The 25214-nt window shown below is 37.4% G+C and overlaps 1 protein-coding gene across 2 annotated transcripts in view; it reads right to left on the bottom strand.

Moving 5' to 3' along the window:
- The window catches only part of GMPPA (GDP-mannose pyrophosphorylase A), a 424071-nt gene that overhangs the window by 380344 nt on the left and 18513 nt on the right, over positions 1-25214 (bottom strand). For both annotated transcript variants that reach the window (XM_044075874.1, XM_044075875.1), the window contains exon 3: positions 6159-6256. In XM_044075874.1, coding sequence (XP_043931809.1) covers positions 6159-6256 — 98 coding nt within the window. The remainder of the gene's footprint in view (positions 1-6158; positions 6257-25214) is intronic.

Below are 25214 nucleotides of genomic sequence, written 5' to 3'. Positions count from 1 at the left end.
CCTTGCTTGTGGATACAATGCTGAACATGTATCACAGGGCCTCATAACATAATTTACTGTGCTCTGCTATTAAAAAGAGTCTCCTGTAGCAGAAATAACCAGAACTATATTTTCTGGCAAATTTCATGATTTATTTCCATTTTTTACAGACTTTCCCAAACCATTAACAATCCAGCTAACCACATTCATTCCCACTACCTACTGCATTACAATTCCCTGTTCGTCACTTTATTTTCCAACAGACAGCTGACTTTGCCCAGCTCTTCTTTATATAACATCCTTTTTGATTTACTAATCCCCAGGCCAACAGTGTTAATAGCAATGACTGGAACTACACTAATAAACATCCAAACACTTAAATGCAACATTAAAAATGAACAAAGAAATATTTCAGAAATATAAAACTTATAAGCAGTGCAAAAACATAATTAAATTAGTAAAATATTTCAAATGCATGAAACTTAAAAATAATTAACAGACCTCACCCCCGAACAACATTAATGATCTATGCATCAACAACATTACAGAACATACTTCCAAAGTGTGAATTTTGAGGCTCCTGAAGATGCGTCTGGACATTGTGTGTGCTTCTCTATTGGAACTGAATGGAGAGCAGTCAATAATTTTGTCCATAAACAGAACTCCACAGTCCAGGACAGGTATTAACATAAAAGAGTTCATCACATATCCCATACCTCCTTGATCACAAACAGATAGTGAGGAAAGAGGAACTGCGCTTACTGTAAATGCAGAAACACTTCTTTCTTTTCTAATTTATTTCAATATTCATGTAAATGCTTTATTACAGCAGTTCCAACTGATTTATTTACTGACATTTGTTTACTGAGAAAGTCCGACCTAGTAGCAGCCCACTGTCAGCAGAGGCCCAGGGAGGAAAGCTCCACAGTTTTACAAAACATTTTAAGAATAATAATTATAGAGCCATTAAAATAATGCAAAACCAAACACAGTTTAAATAATTACACCAAATCAGACATAATAGGAAAACACTGGTTAAGAGAAAATACACGTTATAGGACAATGATTTAACAGTTAGAGAAATGTTATCCTGTTTATAGAGAAATTAAACACAAGTTAGTATAATACAAACAGGAATTGCAATACAAAGTGAGAGAAAAGCAGGCTTATGGTATTATTTAGACAGAAAGACAGGAGAGATTGATAGAAGTATGAAGCGAGTGAAGAAGGGAGGATAAGGAGATATAAGGTATGAAAAGATATCCGTCCACATTTAGGAATACAGTTTATCCTGGCATTGAGCAAAAACACAGACAGCTTTTAGCTAGCAAGCCTTTCAGAATGGTTTTGAAGGATGGGAAGGAGGGTATTGACCTGACAGATACAGATAAGTAGTTCCAGGCCTTAGCAACATGGTACAAGTACAGACAATGCCCAGCAGATTTAATAAGTTTGTGGACGGACAGGGGTTTTTGGTCACTGGATCATAATAACCAACTAGGATCATTTTTCTTTTAAAATAATTTCTCCTTTGGGCAACCCTGAATTGCCAGAACAGCAGAAATGACTTATTCTGGACAATGGAACTCTCATTCCCCAGCTGTACTCCCTACCCACTCTGTGACATCTAGATAACTAGATCTGTTTGGTCTGATGTCTCAAACTACCTCATGGACCTCCCGAGAAGTTGTGGGCTCCTGTTGGAAAAAAAAGCTTTAAAGAAATTAAGGATACTGCTGGTGGAATTTAAGGTTCCTTGAGCTACCTAGTTGCATAACAATAACAAATGTAGCACTCTCTTTTACTTGTGTTTCCATTAAAGTCATCATCTGCATACATCCCATGGCAGTTATCTATCAATGGATTTCCTGGTCACCACATCAAGGAGAGGACTTTCTATTTCATATGCAGTGAATCACACAAGCACTTGTTGAGGTCTCTTCTAGTTGTCCCCAGTCCCCAATGCAACAGCTGATGGACTCTTTCGATCTGGAGTTCTCTTTTATTTTATTTTTTCTTTTTATTTATTTATCATTTGTTGACCGGGAAAGTCCGACTAGGTTCCACAGAGCCTGTTTTCAGTGGAGGCCCGGGGAGAAATGCTCCAGATGCATGTCTTTGGAATGTGGGAGGAAACCGGAGTACCTGGAGGAAACCCACGCGAACACAGGGAGAACATGTAAACTCCACACAGAAGGCACCCCAGCCGAGGGTCTTTCCTCCACTCTGGAGCATGAGCTAAAAGGGCTGACACACATTGCTGTACATTGCTCTTCTCCTTTCCAGAATGCCAGGGATATGGACATTTTTCCATCTGGCCCTATCCCCTAAAGTTAATCACATGTCATCCAACAAGTCAGCTCAAACTGTTGTATCAGATACATGGGTATGTATCACTTTGCAGTCCTTTTACAATTCAGTAATTGCACCACAGCAATGGTAAAAGGGAACCATCCATCCCCTATAATCCAGACTCAGTTCAGCTACACAAGTCCCCCAACTAAGTCTATTTAGTTGCATTTTGCCAACATTTCACTCTATAAAAGGCTGTTTCCCTTTATCTTGTTCCAGAAAGTTCTTTATCTGCCTGTTGCAATCTCTTTCCTTGTTTTACTCTCCATGCAGGACAATTGTGCCCCAGATTGCAGAGTTCCTTTTTTGTTGTTTTTCTTCATTAACATCCACTCAAATGCAAAAAAAAAAAAAATGTTGTGCTGAGCCACCCATTAACATTTTCTATCATCCATGGAGAAAAGAGCTCCATGAATGAGCTGCTACTAGTTCTTCAAAACCATAAGTCTCAAAGGGCATGTTCATTTGTTACAGTCTTTTATTCTAGTCAGGCAAAAAGGGCAGGACAAAGTACATGTTCTAAACTGTGTTGCAGATTGCATTTACAATATTTAGCAAATTCACAGTTATCACTACTGTATGAAATTGATTGAACATTCAAAGTAATATTTTTAAGCACCACTGTTAAAAAATGTGCTATTTCGCATTTTTGTTTCATCAAATGGTAAAGTGTTGTCTGTATTATCATTAGTGTGCACCAGTCAGAATGAATACTATAATTAGTGTCATTTGAGATTTGTAAGCAAGACAAAAGAGAGTGGATTATTTCACTTACCTGGTCATTTCTCTCTCATGTCTAAATTCAAAGATAGTTTCTGCACTCATATAACACCCTGCAACAGCAAATGAATCTGAAGTGACCATCTATCCTCCTACCCCAACCCCAACAATCCAAAAAAAAAAAAAAATTTGTGGTAGAATTACAACAGAGGCACCATTTTTAAATTCATTGTCAATGTCTTCCCTGGCAGGTCTGTGATCACCTGATCAGGTGTGTGCACCTCAGAGGAAGTCTATGTGCATGAAAATAAGTAATTTAACTAGACCTATTCATTAGAAAAGTGTATGAGAGCTAGGATATTCACTGGCAAAATTTACAAGAGGAAATGAAACTACTGCAACAGAATTTTTGAGGCAACGTATGGCAGAAAAGAGAAAACAAACAAGATCATCGCCTATAAGAAAAAGAGGTCAGGCCTTGAGTTTCGGATTTGCAGACATCAGCAGAGGAAAGATAAGGTTAAATTATGAATAGGGAAATAAATATTCTTGTTATGAAAATCGAAAATGATTTGAGGTGATTTTGTTTGAGCCATCAGAACAGTGTAAAAAAGGCAGTGGCTCAGGTGAAAAATGCTGGGATGCAATGTAAGTAGCTTTTATTTTAAGGATGTGAAGGCAATTATGCCCAGTATAGGACTATATAAAGAACATTGTGCTGCACTCTGGAAGCCCAATAATGTCAGTGATATTATTTGACAAAAATAATACAGAAAATCAACCAGAACAATTAATGAAGTTGAAAATTTAGATGTGTGAGAAGGACAAGAAAACAGTGTTATATTCACTTGCAAATAGTAAGAAAATTTGGTTATGATGCTGTAAGTAGGGCAAGTGAAGGAATCAAGATGAAAAGGAAAGATGATGCAAGAGAAGGTATAATCTGTAAAACTGAAGGACTCATTTTTGTTTAGAGAGTATTCATTTTTTTAATGTGAAAGTAATATGTTGAGGTGGACCGAACTTCCTGAATGAGCAATACAGCATAAAAAAACAAAGTCTTGTAAACAGGGGTGGGACAAGTGGAAATGGAAAGTGACAGCTATTGCACAATTGCACAAGACCTCAAATACTCAAGCAGAGTCAGTCAATATTATTTATCCCTCAGCCAGCATGTACCTGCGATATCGCAAAGTAATGGGCTGAGACTGAAATTGGGCAGTTGTATACAGTGCTCTACCCCAGTTAAATTCATATAAAAAATAAAAATAACTGTGAACTCAGAATAATGTATGATGTAAAGTAAGTGATGCTGTTGAGTAGGTGGATGGGCTGTTTGGATGTTCTGTAAGAGAGTAGAAGGGATTCAAGGTGTAACAGTCAGGAGACATGTAATTATTACTTTCAACAATTTCCAATGTACAAAATGTACTTTATTAACAAAGAGTATCCCGTGGTTCCCCCTTGTTGCACAATTTGATTCAGTGTTATAAAAACACTTCTGCTGTTTAAATTCCAGCCTAGTGAAAATTAACTCCTCCTCACCTTAACTTTCCAACAGCTACAATAACAGGTTTTGTTGCACAGATCTCTCGTACGTAAAGTACATGTTAGTAAGATCATAATAGATGCTAATCATTGATGAAAAGTTCACAACCATCTCCAGCTCCATGGCATACAGAGATGAAGCAAGTGACCAGTGTTCAAACAGTAGCTTGGGTGCCTGTAGCAGGTGACTGGGGTGGAGTGGGGTACTGGCCCACCAAAAGAATTACACCTACCTGGAGCACCAGGCATTACCTAGTGGAGTTTGAACCCACCAAGCCTGGGTTGTTATGGTGGACTTGCACCAGTAGACAAAAAGAATTTGGTGAGAGGATGCATGCCTCCCTCTTGGTAAACAGCAACCGAGGACAAGGAGGAGCTAGGGGTTACTCCCAAGAGGAAAGAGCAGGTTACTCCCCTCCCCAGGAGCAGTAAGCTGGCCTGCTGCCTACCACCAACTCTTGGGGGGGAATGGAGGCCTGACTGCAATTCCTGGCCAAGAACATATTGGCTACAGGACTCTTGCCTATCCCAGGAATGTCAGCCCCCCCCCCCACCAAGAATGGGATGACTCAGGTACCAGTAACAGAGCCATTGGGCCGGATCTATGGGGAAGTAAAAAAAAAAAAGAAAAGAAAAAAAATTGGTAAAAAATCACTAAGGCAGTCAAAAAAGTATTGAACTTCCATATCACTGAATTCATTAAAAATAGTTTTATAGGGCCAAGTCATACTGCACCCTACCCCATATTATAGCTGCTTCCCCACACCACCCATATCTCTAAATATACCAACATTGACATCATGCAACAGTTGCCAAATGGTCTGTAAATTTATTGTTTACACTTAAAAAGTATCAAGGATAAAGGGAACTAACTAAATACAAAAAAAAAGTTTAAAACCTGAAACAATGAACAGCATGCTTCCAGCACAAACAGAATAAGTACAAGTTTACTGATGACTACCAGCAAAATTCAACAAAGTCAATATTTCCAAAGCTGCAAAACTCCATTCAGCTGCTGCAGTACAATTGTGGAGAATATTTAAATGGACTCATGCTTCAAAATATCAGGAAGTTATATTTCACATGACAATACACAGCATGTTCTGCCTTACTAACACAGTAAACAATTTGTAATGTTACAGACTTTACAATATCATGCCATATTTTATGTCACCTTCCATTTCTGCTTTCTCGTGTTCAAGCTCCAACTTCTATATGTAACTGAAAAAATACTAATCTGTTATGCTATTTTAGGATGTGAAGTTTCATAAGCAGTCTTTGTGTATACGAAACCTTCAATAAAGTAATGATTGAACAATGTCAACCTATGTTTGGATTAGCATTACCTTTATGGTTCATGTTTCATCAGATCAAGGAAACTTCTTCAGAATAAAATTGAGGACGTCTTAATATACAAGAAATTACTTATCAGCAGGGCTAATCACAGCTGCAGAGGTAAATATATGTGGCAAAACTGATTATTACAGTAATGTTCCCTATCCCGCATTTCAGATTAATTTCTTTTAACAGAAATAAAAATCAATACAAAATGTTACTACCTTTGCACAAGCTTCTATATGATGCTGGATCATTGGCACCCCTGCAACAGGGAACAGAGGCTTTGCTACATCAAAGGACAGAGGTCGAAACCGTGTTCCTAGAAAACAATAAAGCAAAACTATTGTTGTATTTTGGTTTATAAACCCTGACAAATTCAGCACAGGCAACCAGTTAGACACTCTTCATGAAAATCAAAGTAGTCTCCTACAAAAAAAAAATCATTTTTTTCAGTTGATCATACAATTTTGAAACTACTTGATACACACAAATATTTATAGTGGAACACGGTATAGCACAATGAAATGAAATTATCCATTTTAACAGGTTTAATTACTCTTTACTACTTGCGTTGAATGTTACTAAAGAAGTATTTTGAGTGTATAACACAATAATGGTCCTATTTATTGGAAGATTAGTGGGTGATTTTAGTTGCAATTGATCTAGCAAGGAATGAGATATATTGCACAGCATAGTACACGATGCTATGACCGTACAGAAACAGGGGTGCCATTTTGGGGAGACATACAAGCATACAGCAAAAATGACGAAGTTTGTACGTGGTTTGTACAGGACAGGAAATATTACAAACAGTTAAAAGAAAACCCCAGTGAGTGATACCTGGACATAATTAAGGGCATAGTAACAAAAGGAATGACTAATGGAGCACAGAAATGATATAAAAAATTGATACTATGAAACCTGAGAAGTCAATCTTTTATGCGATTCCAAAGATACCTAAACTGGAATAAGCCTGGTCCCATATGACTATCTCAGGTTTACAGTGCATACAAGTACATTTTTAGAATCTCACTTCAAACCACTAAGTGGTAGTGTAGTGTCGAAAAATGCTTTCATACTGTATCCTGTGGAAAAGCTACATTTATTTTCTCAATGCGAGTTGTCCTTTCCTTTACTTGAAGCAGAATGCAAGTGGGATCAAAAGGAAATTTTTTTCAGATTTTTTTTTTATATTGTGAACACGGGGGAACTCCACTCCGCTCTGCAATGCATATATTATATGAGCTTAGTATCAACAGGGAGAAAACCCACACTCACTACACTACCACTTAGTGGTGTTTGAATGCTACCTGAGTGAGTTAGTCTGCCTAACCTCTAGTAATAGTCAAACACAGGCATACCCCAAGAATCTACGCTACGCTTGGACCACTTCTTTTTGCTCTTTCTGTTAATCCCTCTTGAACTCCAAAATCTTAAATAAGTGATGCATGTATGCAGATGACATTATCTTACTATAATCCAGTAAACATCACAATGACTACAAATCAAACTGCAGGACAGCTTCAACCAGCTCTATAGCTGGTCCACTACTTATAAGCTCCTAACCACCCTAAGATGACTAAAGTTATGGTCTTCGCTACAACAAGAAAATTTACTACTATTCCTCCCTTTATAATATCAGACCACAAAGGGAAATACCATTCCTAATGTCAACAAATAGAAATACCTAGGGCTGCTACATGACCCTTCCCACTCCTTTACTGCTCATACAGAATCTCTCACTACTAAAGTCCTAACCTACCCTAAACCTTTGCTACAAAATCAGCCACCTTCCATCACTGCCAGATTACCTACAGCCAAATTTTTTTTTTACCCAAACTCTAATATGGTCTCCTTTTCTTCTAATTATACTAGCAGAATTCAAGTGGCAGAGAATAAGATCAGTAGATTTGTGCTTTTTAGCAGACTCTTATACACCATTGCAAGCTACTTGAAAATAGAGACTGTCTAGTCTGTGACGAATGTGGCAACACTGCTCCTAGGCACCCTTATCCTAAAGACCCTAAAACAAGGTCACTGCCAACCACTTAAACAGAAACATAATACCCAGGAAAGCATCTTTGATCTCAGACACTCCCAGAATAGCATTCTTTGCCTAATTCACCGTGCATTTAAAACTACTGCGGGAGAAAAAGACTTCTCTAGACTGGGACCCTCCATGTGGAATTATTTGCTTACTGAAATTAAAAATCAAAATACAACCAAAGGATGTAAGAATGCACTTAACGTCCACCTTTAGACAGAATCTCAGTGCAAATGTTACCACCATAATGGTTAATCTTCTGGTACTTTTCCGTTATCGGGGCAACAGTTGTAAGGCATGTGGATGGATAGACCTAACCTTGAAATTGCAATGCAAACAACTTGCTTTTACTGACATATCAAAATGGTTTGTCAAGGTGGCAGATTTCTGAAAAACCCAACCTTTGTCATATGAAGCCCTTTCCTTGTACCGATTCCTGTTTTTCTTAAGCAATAATTTCTGGCCTTTCTACCTTTATTACCACGGCTCACTTCTGGGATTTGTATGCACCGTAGCACTGTAGAAAAATACCCTGTTAATTCATTAATAGGGAGTGAATGAACAACGTTATTTTCTGGAAAAAAAGTAAGGAAGTACTCCTCTTCCCGGCTGTCAGCTGATTGGTAAGGGAATAGCAGTTTAGTTAGAAAAGCGATCCCAAAGGCAATTATTCTGAAACCCAGAAGCAGGACTGACTTCAGATCTCCCCATTCTCAGTGTATGCACATTGACAGATATGCCTCCCAGCATTAAAAATCTTAACATGCTGACCATTGCAAATCAGCTGATGGTCGGAAAAAGGAGCACTTACTTTTTCACAAAATAATGTCGGTTATTCACACACTATTTATGAATTTACAGCAGATATCTCTATAGCTCTCTGTATAAGCGGCAGTGACTTGGCCGCAAGTCAGTAACAGTTTGACAACAAATCCAGACTGAAAAGCACAAAACCATCCAAAATTAAGCAGCGGTGAGTTGTGAGGAAACCTCAGAACACCGGTGACAACCATGCCAAAAATCAAAGCAGAACCGAAGAATCAAGTCACCACTGATGAGTTGCCAGAAGATGAATACTAGTGTGAGGAAGAACACAATGTTAAACCCCTATAAAAATAAGCAGCGGGGACTTCACATCAAGCGGACATTTTGCTTGTTGCCCCGATAACGGAAAAGTAGCAATCTTCCTTGGAAACAAACTGATGAAAGACACAAGTTACTCAACACAGCAAAAATCACGGATCCTTAATGCTCCACACTAGATATTAAACCAAGGCACTCGAAAAAACCATAACATGCTTTTATTTTCATTTTAAGTGTACAAAGATAAAATCCACTTTTCGTCAAGACAAATGGCTCAACTTCTTCAGAAACCATACAATGAATGTTAAAACAGGTGGATTATATACACTATTATACCGGTCACATGATAATCAAATTAAGGTTTAAAGGCAAACAGTATACATACTAATAATTATACCTGAACTCCTGGTGGTTCAATAATTCCCTTCAACCTCAACTGTAACTATAAACCTCTCCAGGAAAGATACATATAAAATACAATTAAAAATTAAAAATAACGACTATAAGGAATACATATGTGCGTATATGTATGTCTATGTGCAAGTATTTCATGTATAAAAGATATATAAAAAATGTATATTCTATATCTATAAGAAATATGTATAAGTATAATAAATATGTAAAACAAGTTGTATAAACATCTATATACTAATATAGTGTGAATGTATATATTAAATAAAATAAATATTTACATCTATAATGTATAATATATGAATGAAATAAAAAATATATATACGTATTGTATTAATTAATTAACCTTGTTTGTACATTCTGTCGAGCATAGTGTAATGGGGCCACATTACTAAGCTAAAAAACATATAAGACATAACTTTGTGTACTAAGTATTGTTCCTATTTTATAATTATACACCGTTATGCTTATCTATGCTCCTTGTACCAAACAAAAAGGTAGAAATACCGGTACAAATGCAAAAATTAAAAAGAAAAGTAAAATTAAAAAATGAAAACAAGAATAAAACTAAACAAAAATGGTATTAAAATATAATACAATATTGACAGAATATATTCAATAAGGTGTATTTAACAAAATATATCCAATACAATAAAAAGTATATATATATCCACTAGAGTAAAGAGTAAAAAAAGTAAAAATTTATATATACATTTACTCGGCCCAAAACTAGAGTTTATATCTATCTAACTAAGTTTTTCAATCTTAAAGTACACATTATAGTACTCATTTAGTTTATCCCTGGGTATTGACATGCATTCACTCTCAATTGCCAGAGAAGATAGTTTCTTTCTAATTTCAGTGACTCTGGTCCACCCCTTCCGTCATTTCTAGAGACATTGAGTTTGAAGATGAATGTAAACTTTTGAATACATACTTTTTACAGAGAGGGTACCCACGCCATTTGATTTTAGAGATGATGAAAGAGGTGCAACATAAGAGAATGACAGGAATGTATACCCCAACCATGAACAATAGGTGTATGGGTAGAATGGGGGCTAGTATAGAAAAACATTCATTCAACCCTTACAGTTTTATTTGCACCTTCAATATGGATTCATATAAGGTAGTAAATATCATCTTGAAAAATTGGGATATCTTGATGAGAGAAAGCAAATTTACAGGAATTTTTCCTTCAACACCAAAAGTAGTTTATAGGCGAGGGAACAACTTGAAAGCTATCTTAGAATCTAATAGTAAGCCACGTACTAATAGAGAAGGCATATACAAGTGTAATATGTTCCGGTTTTGTAAATATATTGATACGGGACGTAATTTTACAATAGCTGACAAGAAATATACTTCCAATGGGAGATACAATTGTTGCAGTAGACAAGTTGTTTACCTAGCCAAATGTACATTATGCCCAGCTTTCTATATAGGTAAGACTGATAGGAAGCTGGGCGAGAGAATTTATGAACATATATAGTATCAGTAAAAATAAATTAGAAAACTCATTGGCTAAGCATATTAGTGAAAATGAAGGGCACCAATTGAAATTTAGGGTTATTGACCAACTGAGGAATGACGGGGTGGACCAGAGTCACTGAAATTAGAAAGAAACGAACTTCTCTGGCAATTGAGAGTGAATGCATGTCAATACCCAGGGATAAACTAAATGAGTACTATAATGTGTATTTTAAGATTGAAAAACGTAGTTAGATAGATATAAACTCTAGTTTTGGGCCGAGTAAATGTATATATATAAATTTTTACTTTTTTTACTCTTTACTCTAGTGGATATATATATACTTTTTATTGTATTGGAAATATTTTGTTAAATACACCTTATTGAATATATTCTGTCAATATTGTATTATATTTTATTACCATTTTTGTTTAGTTTTATTCTTGTTTTCATTTTTTAATTTTACTTTTCATTTTAGTTTTTGCATTTGTATTTGTACCTTTTTGTTTGCTACACGGAGCATAGATGAGCATAACGGTGTATAATTATAAAATAGGAACAATACTTAGTACACAAAGTTATGTCTTATATGTTTTTTAGCTTAGTAATGTGGCCCCATTACACTATGCTCCACATAATGTACAAACAAGGTTAATTAATTAATACAATATGTATATATATATATATATATATATATATATATATATATATATATATATATATATATTTTATTTTATTTCATTCATATATTATACATTATAGATTTAAATATTTATTTTATTTAATATATACATTCACACTATATTAGTGTATAGATGTTTATACAACTTGTTTTACATATTTATTATACTTATACATATTTCTTATAGATATAGAATACATATACATTTTTATATATCTTTTATACATGAAATACTTGCACATAGACAAACATATACGCACATATGTATTCCTTATAATCGTTATTTTTCAGTTTTAATTGTATTTTATATGTATCTTTCCTGGAGAGATTTATAGTTACAGTTGAGGTTGAAGGGAATTATTGAACCACCTAGAGTTCAGGTATAATTATTAGTATGTATACTGCTTGCCTTTAAACCTTAATTTGATTACCATGTGGCAGGTATAATAATGTATATAAACCACCTGTTTTAACATTCATTGTATGGTTTCTGAAGAAGTTGAGCCATTTGTCTTGACGAAAAGTAGATTTTATCTTTGTACACTTAAAAGGAAAATAAAAGCATGTTATGTTTTTTTCGAGTGCCTTGGTTTAATATCTAGTGTGGACCATTAAGGATCCGTGAATTTTGCTGTTTTGAGTACCAATCTTCCTTACCATGGTTTGTGCATATGCAGTCCACACTATTTATTTATTTTTTTATTGACATTTGGTGACCGGGAAGGTCTGACTTTGTCAGAAACCCATTTTCAGTGGAAGCCCAGGAAGAAAAGCACCAACAATTATGAACTGCTTACACTTAACAATTAAAAAGAAGAAAAGTACAACTGGAGTTGATAGAAACATACATACATATAAATACAAACTGAAATTGATATTGTAAACAGTAAAAGATTGTAACAGTGTAGTTGCCAAAGTAGTAGTTGTTACTGTTAAGTATTGGTACAATGTCAAACAGCAGTGTACAAAAATAAAACATGTGGAAGGTAAAGTTGTTTACAGTTTATGGACAGGAAATTAGAACATAGAAAACAAAGATCACTAAATAGTACTGGCTAGAAAAATGGTTGGCATATTGGGTTAAATGTTATGTATATACATGAGTTGTGATATGGGCTTTATTTTAGGTCAGCAATAATAATTTCTTATGATTTACTGAGATTTTGCCATAGCAGTAGGCAAGGGGAGAGACAGAAGAGACAGGAGGGCTATGAGAGGAGTAGAATGAGAGATGCAGTAATGCAGGTATAGTTAGGGAGGTAAAAGGAAGAGGTAGGATAAAGGAAGAAGATATGATAAAGTCAGGTAATGAGGAGTAAGTATGATAAAGGGGAAGGTGAGAGAGGGGTAGTGGAGATAGGGAAATGGGAGGTAGGAAGATGAAATTAGTTACAGCGGAAAATAAGTAAAAGAGGGGAAGTTAAAGGGGAAAGGAGGAGTCTATATGGCAAGGAGCATGGTCAGATTTGAGAGTTATGAAGATAGTTTTTAAATTAATCTATGGCACTGATAGCTGTATTTACAGCATTCCATAGTTTTGCAATAGCATAGGAGTAAAGACAATGGCCAGCTCTTTTGTTAGGTTTGTGTACAGTTATAAGGTGTTTGTTTTTGGAACGGAGAGTTCTGGTGGGGATGCAGAATAGGTTTTAAGGCAGGGCAGCTTTCAGGTGTGTATATCATTTTGTGTGCTATAGATAGCTGTAGAAAGTCAAGTTGATGAGGGAATTCAAGCCAGTTAAGTTCTTTAAGACCGTAACAGTGGTGTGTGCGATAAGATGCACCTGTAGCAAATTTGGTATCTTATAGCAGCAAGACTGAAGCTTATTCTTTGATGACATATGTACGTTGGTGAAAATAGGGGTGCCGTAAGAGACAGTAGAGCAAATATGCATTGGAAAGTGTTTGTTGTTGGAAGTTTCCATGAAATTTTTGTGTCTATATAGTGTTCCTAACTTGGACGGCCATGGTGGTGCAGCGGTTAGCGTTGTTGCCTCACAACAAGAGGCTCTCCGGTTCAATCTTCGGCTGGGGTGCCTTCTGTGCGGAGTATGCATGTCCTCCTTGTGGTCGTGTGGGTTTCCTCCGGGTGCTCCAGGTTTCCTCCCACATCCCCAAAGACATGCTGCAAGTGGATTGGACACGCTAAAATTAGCCCTAGGCGTGAGTACGTGTCTGTGTGTGCCTCCTGTGGAAGGTTGGGTGCCGGGCTGGCAACTCGACACTGTAAAAACTCCACTGCCAATCATGAGCGGACAAGGTGATCTGCTGTGGCGACCCCTAACCGGGAAAAGCCAAAAGAGAATGAGAGATAGTGTTCCTAATTTGAAATTTGTGTGTGTTTGTGTGTGTGTGTGTGTGTGTGTGTGTGTGTTTTTTTACAGCATTATGCATGTCTTGCACAAATGTAAGTTTATTGTCTATGGTGATGCCCAATAACTTTGCATTTGTTACAATTTCTGTATTGTTCTGTGAGTATATTTTAAAATCAAATGAGAATGATTTTGGTGTGAAAAAATGAGCCAAGATTAGATTGAGGAAAATGCATCTTATGTTATTTGCAGAAGGTGTTGGATGCCATTTGAGGAGGAGATGATGGTTCAGTAATCAGCATAATGAATATTAGAGCTTTAAGGGAAGCAGTGTGTACATCATTGATAAAGATATTAAAGAGCAATGATCCTAGGATGGACCCTTGTGGCACTCCAGTTTTGTTAACCTGGTATTGAGACAAACTACTTTGCCATTTTACACATTGTTGCCTATTGGTTAGATAACTAGCAAAAACATTGTTGGGAGGGTTATGAACAACCCATTGCAGAACGTTGCTGTAGACGTTTGTAATGCGATACTGTGTCAAAGGCCTTTGCAGATCTAGTAGAATTACAGAGGTTATTTGGCCAGAGTCTGTGGCTTTGTTAACAGTATCCATAGTCGTGCTACGTGCTGGCCAAAAACCATGTTGGGTGAGTGTAAGAAGGTTGTTATGGGTATGGTAGTTTAGTATTTGTATGTGCATGCATTTTTCCAGCAGCTTGAAAAGAGGAGAAAGCATCGAGATGGGTCAATAATTTGTTACATTGGATTTTCCTCCTTTGTGTAGTGAGGTAATGATGGATTTCTTCCAGAGGTTAGAGACTTGGGACTCCATGATAGATCAATTGATAATCATTAAATAAAAATAACATTAATAATAAAAAGTGCATTATTTCTGTTTTGTAATATACATTCTCTTCATAAATCCATAGGCAGGTACTATTCTCGCTACCCTTGTGGGCCATTTTAAGCCCAGCCAATTTCCCTTTTTGTACTTGAATTAACCTATCCCATTTGGTTAGAGATTGGCCTTACCCATCCCATGGTCAGTAATTACATATTACCCCTAATAAGAATGACTGATCATACCATAGATAATGAGAGGGGACACATCCATGGGATAAAAGCATTTAGAATATTCCTATGTTCATGTGTAAAGCAGGGGACAGTCCTGGGGTAACCTTTCTGTTTCCTATGCATAGATCTACATATTAGTAAGTAATACTTCTGTATTTGTGTTTCTTTTCTGATAAGTTAGGTCCTGCTTGCATGTTGCTCTCCTTACACACTGTAAATCTTGACAAACAATGTATTGATTTTATGCTGAAAAGTATTGTACTTGCTGCTCCTTGAGTTCATGTCATGGCTGAAAAGGGTCAAAAGACCAGTACACCTAATACTAAATAAACAAACAAATCAACCAAGCCACTTCAAATGTATTTATTAGGTGAAATCAGACAGAAATAATACAGATTTAAAACAGTTGGTCATTTAACGTACTTTGTTGAAAAAGAACATGATGTTGTTTACTTTGGATGTATACAACTTGTATAGGAGGAGTGCTGGCATAAAACAGATGTAGCAACTGAGACTGAGCACTATGTGGACAAATATTCTAGTTTCATGTTAGAGAGTTGGAGGATGTTGTTTCCCACTTACCTATTCTTATTCTGGAAATTAGTACTACTTATAGATAAAGGAAGCAACAATAGATGCAATCCTGGCTCCCTCCTAGACTAATTTATAAATTATGAAACTCAGGAGAACTTATCTGTAACACTGAATTCTGGAATAATATTGTCACTATCATTTCAAAGACAACCTGCTAATTATATGGGAGGGAACAAAGAATACATTCATCTGGTTTCTACCATATCTGCAAAACACCACCTCAGCCTTAAATTTATTGATATCATTCTATCAGCAAGTTTGGAAAAATAATCAGTAGTGGTTAGAAATCACATTAAAGTTATCACAGGAGATTTTGTTCTCCATTCTAGAAGTTTTTCTGCTTCAGCAAGCTTATGGAATCTATCCCATACAAGGAGCTCCTGTGTTTGAAATGCATCTGTAATCTGCAGGTAGAGTAAATAACAGTCACGACTTTTCTATGAAAAATAAAAAACATAAGAACAGTTACGGCACAGGTGTGCAGATATATTAAAATAAATAAATGTGAATATACAGCAGCTTTAACTGAAAAAAAAAAACAGAACAAAAATAAAATAATGGAATACTTAGCCAAGACAGGTTTAAAATCACTTGCATGTAGAGAAAGCAATTGCCACAAGAAAACTTGTCTGTTTTTTTCTGTGACCATACTACAGCATGCCAACTTTTTTTTTCAAACAGACTTCTCACTGCCAAGATGACAGCATTAACAATTTTGTGGCAGCTAGCAGAACAGTGATATCTGCTACTAGAAATATTCAAGAACAGAATAATATCTTGAGGAGATCCAAATTTCATCTGCAAGAAATCCTAGCCATATTACAAGGCTTGCTAATGTGTTAGAAACAAACAGTGGCAGTATTGACACTAGGGCCTGGCTTATTGGGAGATATTTTGTTTTTGTTTTTCTGATACTGAATCCTGGCCTTGTCTCTGTCTTCCATTATTTTTTTAGTTTCTTTTCTTAGCCATGGGGCATATTTAGTTTTTACTCTAATGGTTCGGGAAGGTACATGATGGGTTTAAGATTTTTAGAAAGGTTGTGTTAAAGTGTTATATGGCTTTTTTATCTAGAGGTAGTTGTTTTAGGGGGACCCAGTTGCAGCTGCTTAGTGCATTGATGAAGTCAGTGACTATAAATTTTTTTTTGTTACGAACTGCTCTGAGGATAGGTTGGCTGATGGTTTGGGATTTGTTCCTAATTAGGTAGGTTGGATGATGGTCGCTTAGACTATCTCGAAGACACTAGTACCAATAAACGCAAGACGAACAAGGTAACCAAGTAACCACAGGAAAAGTACTGATTCCAAGCGGAGATACTTCTACAAGTTTTATTACTTGTAAGCACGAAATGCAATATAACGAACTGTGAACTTGCGTACAAAAACAAAAACAGAAAACAAAGTAGTAAGTGAAGCGCTTTTCGTCCGGATGGTATCCGGACTTCTTCACACATTTGGTTACCTCTCACAGTGAGTTTAAATAAACTCCTGTGTGTAACTCAACCAATCAAATCACAGTCAGTTCTCGTAGTAAGCGGTTCAAATCACAGTGACCTTTTCCAACCATTTAAACAACATAAAACTTTAAATTTCACATTTCACTTACATATATCTTAAAATTAAAAATAAAATAAAGTAAATAACCAACTCTAAACCCTAAAACCATTTGTTACACATTTAAAAATAAAAATGCACGTGCACTTGTCATACGATGTCAAATATTAATCAGTATTATAAAAGTATTCCCTAAAAATCCAAACTCTTTCATCATGTCCTGGTTAAAACCAGTGAATGACCCATTTATAATTATTATTTACAACACAGACACTATTGGTGTAAAAGGGTAAATATGTATATTAATATAATAATTTTTTTTATATATTAATGTAATAAAAAAGTTTTTATATGTAATAAAATCTAGCTTGAGTGAACCGTAGGTGCTGTATATTAACGTTCTTTTCCATCTCTACTTTACGTCTAATCATAAGCTACTAGTCAGCCTAAAGTACACTAATTATTTCTAACTTTTTCTTTAGTCTTTTTTTCTTTTCTTTTTTACTTTTATTCTTTCTCTCTTTTATCTACAACTCCACGTTAAAAGGCAATATATGTATAAGTAACTTAATCGGAGTTAACTCTTCTAGGTATACTTAACCCTAAATTTAAATGTATGTTATTATTCTATTCTTTCACAATATTTTCAGATAACCAAAGGTATTCTTCCAAGTAAGCAAAAATGGAAGTAGTCATTCATCAGGGGTTAGTTTCCCCAAGTAGGTCACCTAAATAAACTTTTTAGTTTCAATATACAAGAAATTGAACAAGTCTCATTTAATCCTGGTTTCATACATGCTCCTAACCGTAACTGCCAGTTTAGTTCGCTTTTTTCTAATAAAAGCCTAACCAAACTATCATTAATGCAGTTACCACTTCTTGTCTTATAGTTTATCCTAGAAATAATTTTAAACTGAACGGTGTGCCCTGCATTTTGATCGCAGCGTCATGCCAATGCATTGTCGTAATTTTTCTTTTTTATTGCATAGGTGTGTTCATATATTCGATCCCTTAATCTGCGATCTGTTTTACCCACGTAAAATGCAGGGCACACCTGGCATTCAGCTAAATAAACCACTGATTTTGTATTACAATTATAAATACCATGAATATGGAAAGTTTCATTCCTAATCCTGTAAGTGTTGTCACTATTTATAAAATTGCACTGTTTACATATACCACATTTACGTGTCCCTCCTTTATTATTTTTTACTTTATATTCGGTTTCCAAAAGCTGTTTCAAATTTAAACCCCGCTTAAAGGTTATAATCGGGTTTTCGCCTATTTTCGTAAAAATGTCTTTATCAAGAGATAAATAGAACCAACACTTTCTTATTATTCTCTGTATGTCTGATGCTATTGGACTATATGTAAAAGTAAACGCTAAAGCAAAGTACTTGTTGTTTACCGTACTAATATTCACAGTCCTTAAATCAGTTCCTAGATCGCTTAAACTTGATGCTACCATTAGTGTGTTATATTCTGACTCCAACCTGGGCTTGTTCTCTATTTCTATTGTATCACAATTCAGGATTGGTTTGTACACACCTGTTTTCCTTTTTTCCACAACCTCTTTAAAAATTTTAGTCAAAAAATGTTTAGGATAGCCTCTGTATGTAAACATATTAAATAAATGTTTACATTCTATCTCAAACTCATTTTCAGTGGTGACCATCAAGATCGAGTCTACAACTTTTGCTCCGGGGTATGTAATAGACTGTCTAGAATCCACTAAAGCCCTAAATGGTGGACAACTTAAACTTTTATGTATCTTAGGTATACCGAATATTTGAGGGGTCTTTGGGGCCAACATTGTAAGGTAGTGGCTTAATTGAATGTCAATTAAGCCATCCATAAATAAATCTTCTACAAACATTCTAATCCTATTGTATGCCCCATTTAACTGGTTGATACTCACTTCTTCATAGGTCTCTTTTTCTAGTAACAATAACATTTTTCTTATGTAGCCCTCGTTATTCATAACTACAAGGCCTGTCGGGCTTCATACATCTAATTGGGAGACTACGAAACAATGCTAATTGTTGACTCTCTTGTGCAGTAATATTACCATTTTTTAACCACTTCTCTAAATTCATGTTCACACAAGAATTCAAACATACTAATCATGGGGTGTGATGGTGGGTTATATGTACTGATAACTTTTAACTCGTTGTTACCATATGAGGAATTACCCATTAAAGCTGTTAAATTTAACTTTCCAATAAAAAGTTTAAAGTCAATCAACAATTCAGAAATATTACATTTAGTAGCTGGAACAAATGTCAGTCCTTTAGCAAGTAATTCAACCAGTGTCCCATCTATATCATATTCGGTATGGTTATAAATTTTAAAGTCACCATTTTTGTTCAAAACTACCCTGTATGTAACAGGGTTTAGTTCTTGTTACTGTGGGTGTTGTATTTTTTCTTTTGTTGGTATTGTTGGTGTGAAGTCCAAAGTATGGTTTCATGTGGAAGGGAATTAGACATCCAACTTAGTAGTTATATATACACACATATATAATGTATGTATGTATGTATGTATGTATTTACATACATACACGGTACAATTGTGTAGGTAATTTATCATAATGGTAAATGTTAGAACAGATAGTTGTTGCAGCGCTCTTTATATCTGCAACTTCTTTGCAAAGGTCCCATTCATCCAGACAGCCTACCAAATCTGAAGATCCTTCTTACACAAGGCATACATCCATCTTAAGGCAACTGCCAGTTTTTCTGTTTTAAGAAGAGCATATGTATGAGCCATGATGAGAGTTTGACAATTAATAGCCCTAAAAATCAGGGTAGAATAGTATCTATGTAGGGCTCTGCTAGTTGGGTCCTTTATCATTAGGAACAGAGTTTGAAGCAGGAATCAGTTTAGCTCCCTTCTGTAAATCAAATGCAATAACTACAAAGTCAGTAACACATATGTCATACAGAAAATTTACCTGAACCTGTACTCTGGAGCAGGAGGTCGAGAATAACAAGAAAGAGAAGCCAAAACAAAGACATCACCCAAGGCTTCAAACACAGGGAGAACGGCAAATGATTTGGGGACATCCTTGTAAAGGAGATTAAAATATCTCTTCTGTGTGATAGAAATCATTCTTCCCTCCAACTTTGGAAGCCATTTTGGAAATGTCTTTACCAAAGGAAATCACTTGACTGGGGAAATCTGACTTGTAGTCTGATGGAGAGGGAATATGAGAGGCATAATTTAAGCCTTCTGTAATCAGAAGAGGACTCCCTTTTCCTATATGAATGAGAAAAAGGCAGTTTATCCAGGCTAAGGCCTATACTGCTTTCAACAAACCATAAGCTAAGGAAAAACACAGTCATACTAAGAAGTCAGAGTAGTATTTTTCCCCAGAGGAAACTTTCGTAGGAGTAATAGTAGGAGGAGTTAAACGTTTTATTTTCTGTTGCCTTTTCTATAGAATACCTGCCTGAGGCTTCTGCAATAAGGGATGAACCCCCACTTCACTATATTCAGTCTCTTCCCTCACAATTATCTGGTTTACACCTCCTCACCCTCAGAAGTTTGGTTTGGGGAAGTCAATACTGGATGTCAGATAAGGTAAGACACTGAAGGATGGGGGTCTATATTACTAGAATGAATGCTTAAATGTTAGAATCTGTGAAGGTCGACCTTTACAGATCGAACACAAACGTTTGAAATAGTAAAAAACTATATAAAAAAACAAACATGTAAAAAGGGTTTAGGCAGGGGGGAAAGCCCCCCTGCACCCCCACGTGGAGGGCTGTGCCACCGCCCCCACACACACACACGCCGCTATTTAAATATACCAACTCCGAGATCGCACTTCAGTGAACTACAGTGCAGAAATGGGAAATTTCCCATTCCCTACACTGTAGCGGGATCTTGGAGTTGGTATATTAAAGTAGGAGGGTGTGGGATTTGCAGAGGGGCCTGCCCCTCTCCTTAAACCCATTAGTTTTTTTTTTCTATTGTATATTTTTTTTTTTAATTTTTGCAAAATTTCGATCACTTAGCTGTTCGATCTCTAAAGGTCGATCTTTAGAGATTCAAACATTTAAGCGGTCGAGCATTTAATATAGACCCAAGGATGGTTAGTGGTCATGGATATGCACTGGTCAGTGTGGCCTCCAAAGTGGCAATATTAATGGTTCTGGGTGACTAAAATCAATGGTCCAGGAGCAGCAAAAGCATTCCAACCTCTCACAGGATATGAAGGGACATATAGGGTCACTGGTCAAGGGAGGCTTGTGGAGTGGCAACTCAACTCAGATGAGCACCAGGTTATCTACTAGATGGAAATTTCTCATTAAAAAAAGGCATTACATCTGTCTATGGATCTCTCTTCAGTGGTCAAGGGACAAGAAGCCCATAATCTCTTATCACAAGATCTTTATCCAGCTCACAATGTAAGGTTGTTGCTCATTTTCCACTGACAAGACTGCTTCTATCAGATCTGCCCTTTGGTAAGCTGACCCCATAGGTTTTGCATTTTTATCAGCCTCTTCTTCCACTTCCTGGATGGTGCTTCTCATTCATGATTGTGAAGAGCTCACTTCTGTTATCTGAAGCATGCAACTGGCAACTTGCAAACTGAACTTGGAGTCGGTCTCAAGTACTAATGATTACTACTCGAGTTTCTTGGACGAGTGATTTATCTGCTCCTGGTTTCGTCATTAAGACAGTCTTTCTATTGTTTTTAAAGAAGCTATTCTTATCCCTATTTTCAATAAAACATCCCTGGATCCTAATATCTTTAACGAATACCCACATTCTAATTTTCCCTTTTTTAGGGAAAGGGATTAAGAAAGTCATCTATAGGCAGCTTGAGTCTCATCTTACAGCTAGTGTGTTCATGGACCCCTTTCAATCATGCTGTCACACCTGCCAGAAAGTACAGTTGTGTACACTTACCATAAATGTAGATGGTCGGGTGTATTCACTGTTGCAGTCATCACACTTGGATTATCTGCCTGCAGGTAGCCCTCATTTGGCCCGAATACCAGAGTCTTGGGATTTCTGCGTCGGATGCTGTCGCCTCATGACGTCAGGTTGTCAGGGGTATAAAACATGCAGTCAATGCCATCACATCAGTTTTTCTTGCCCCAAATGTCAGGAACCCCCAAAATAGGAAGCTATTAAATGGCGTGGAACACCTCCAGTAAAAAGTAAATACCACTGCCATAAAATATGGCCATAAAGAGGAAAGGTAGAAAGGATAGAAAAAGTCAGGGGGCTGGAGGGAGGGAAACCAGGAGTGCAACAGTGAATAGACTCAATCTACATTTATGGTAAGTGTACACAACTGTACTACGTTCTTCGTGTTTCACTGTTGCAGTTATCACAACTGGGTTGACTCCCAAAGCTGAGGAAAGGTGGAGGCAGCCAAGAAGTGTTAGGGCTGGCTAGCAGGCCTTGTAAGACTGCTGTAGCGAATCCAGCTCTGGATTTAGAAAAAATAGGTAAGTGGTAATGCTTGGTGAAGGTGTGTACAAAACTCCAGGTTGCAGCTTCCAGAATGTTCCCGCTAGGGACTCCTCTGAGAAATGCTGCAGAGGTTGAGGTAGCCCTAGCGGAATGAGTTCTGATCTCTTGTGGGATAGGTTTTCCATGGTGCTTATAGAAGAAATGGATGCAGTGTGCTATCCATTTGGAAATGGTATGCTTTGAAATGGCCTTTGCCTCTGTCCCTGTAGCAAATCTGACTAGCAGCTGGCCAGATTTTCTGAAAGGTTTAGTCCTGTCAAGGTAGAACCTGAGCTGTCTGTGCATGTCCAAGGAGTGCAGGAGCCTTTCCCCTTTATTCGGAGGATTAGGGAAAAAAGTTGGCAAATGGATAGATTGGTTTAAAGCCACACTGGATACCACCTTCGGCATATATGATGGGTTAGTCCTGAGGGAAACCCTGTCAGCATGGAAAATAATGAAGGGTTCCACGACCATTAGTGCCTGTAACTCAGACACTCTTCTTGCTGAAGTGATGGCTAGTAGTAAGGCTGTTTTCCAAGAGAGGAATTTTAACTCTGCTGAAGAAGCAGGTTCAAAAGGGGGAAGTGTGAGCTTTTCCAGCACAAAGTTAAGGTCCCAGGCCAGGGTGGGAGCTCTCCTAGGGGGCCTTAAATTGTTAGCTCCTCTCAGGAACTGTTTGATGAGAAGGTGAGAAAAGAGAGGTGGTTCAGTATTATAATGAGCTGAGATAGCAGAGGCATGAAACTTAATGGATGAGAAGGATAGGCTTCTGTGGAGCAGCTCTGCTAGGGAATCAAGGATTTGAGGTAAGGTTGGCACGGCTGTGTCCTTTCCTTGAGACTGACTCCAAGAACAATATCTTTTCCACTTTTCAGCATAGGATTTCTTAGTACTAGGCCTTCTGGCTTCAAGGATGACGTCCAGCACTTGTTTGCTGAGGGTTGCTGGTGGTGAATTTAGGGGATAAGCCAGGCTGCAAGATTTAGGGTTTGCAGATGTGGATGCAAAATCTGTCCCTCCTGCTGAGACAGCAGGGAAGGGGTCTGATGCAGGTGCCAGGGTGGCACTGCTGTCAGGCTGCGTAGGAGTGGGTACCAGTGCTGGTGTGGCCAGTCTGGGGCAATAAGGATTGTCCTTGGCCTGTCCTGTTTGATCTTGATTAGCACTTTTGAGAGGAGGGGCAGAGGAAGAACGGCATAGATTTAGAGGTTTTCCCATGTAAAGGATAGGGCATCCATCTTCCAGACTCTGCTGTGACGATTCCGGGTGCAAAATTTGTACAATTGGTGGTTTTGGGAGGAGGCAAAGAGGTCTACCTCTGATGTCCCCCACCTGTGGGTTAGAAGTTTGAATGAGTTGGGTTCCAGTTTCCACTCATGTGGGTCCAGTAGATTTCTGCTCAAGTCGTCTGCCAGTGAGTTTTGTTTGCCTGGCAGGAATTGAGCTTGCAGGTGCATTTGGTTGCTCAAGGCTGTGTTCCACAGGGCCATGGCTAACCTGCAGAGTGGGTAGGAATGAGTTCTCCCCTGCTTGTTTATGTACCACATAACTGTGGTGTTGTCTGTCTATCAGGAGCTGTCCTGGAAGGATAAGGTATTTGAAGGCTATCAGAGCATTCTGTACAGCTAACATCTCTTTTTGATTGATATGCAAAGGAATTTGTCCTGGGCTCCATTTGCCTTGAATGCATTTGCCTATCATGTGAGCCCCCCATGCATAGTCCGATGCGTCTGTTGTCAGGGTTTGGGCGGCGAGGGGTTGAGTGAAAGGAAGTCCCTTGTTGCGGTTGCATGCCTCGGTCCACCAAAGGAACTCTGCCCTCAGACAAGGTATGATAGGAATCACTGTTTCCAGGTCCTGAGAATGTTGACACCACAGACTTTTTAAGTACCACTGAAGTTTCCTCATATGCAGTCTTGCAAATGGAATGAGCAGAATGCATGAGGCCATAAATTCTAGGGCTTTCAGTATTTTCCTTGCAGATAGCTGGGTCTTTGTGGCCATTAGTTTGAAGTAGTTTGTCAAACAGATCTGTTTTTCTTGACTGAGGAATGTCATCTGGGAAGCTGTGTTCAAGCTTGCTCCCAGGAATACAATTTTTGACTGGGCACCAGTTGTGATTTCTTTTCGTTGATGGTGAACCCCAGTGAAGTTAGGAGTCTTTTTACAAATGTCAGGTGCTGAATTAGCAATTCCTGACTGTTTGCCTGAATCAGGCAATCGTCCAAATATGAGTAAATTTGAATATTTCTCTGTCTGCAGTATGCAATGGTTGGAGCCAGGCACTTTGTGAATACCCTGGGTGCAGTAGATAAGCCAAAGAGAAATGCAGAGTACTAGCAGTGCATAGAGCCTGCCCTGAAACATAGATATTTCCTGCAAGACTCCCTTATGGGGATGTGCAGATAAGCTTCTAGGGTGACTAACCAAGCATCCTTGGCTAGCATAGGAAGAAGCTGTTGCAGCGTAAGCATTTTGAATTTTGAGACCACCAGAAAGGTGTTGAGGACTGACAGATCCAAGATATGATGCCAAGAGCTCTCTTTTTTGGGCACCAGGAACAGTCTGGAGTAC

The sequence above is a fragment of the Protopterus annectens genome, chromosome 6.part1, assembly GCF_019279795.1.
Source record: "Protopterus annectens isolate FY-2018-M chromosome 6.part1, PAN1.0, whole genome shotgun sequence".
Lineage (NCBI taxonomy): Eukaryota > Metazoa > Chordata > Ceratodontiformes > Protopteridae > Protopterus > Protopterus annectens.
The sequence above is the reverse complement of the archived record's forward strand: the minus strand, read 5'-3'. Positions and strand labels throughout refer to the sequence as shown.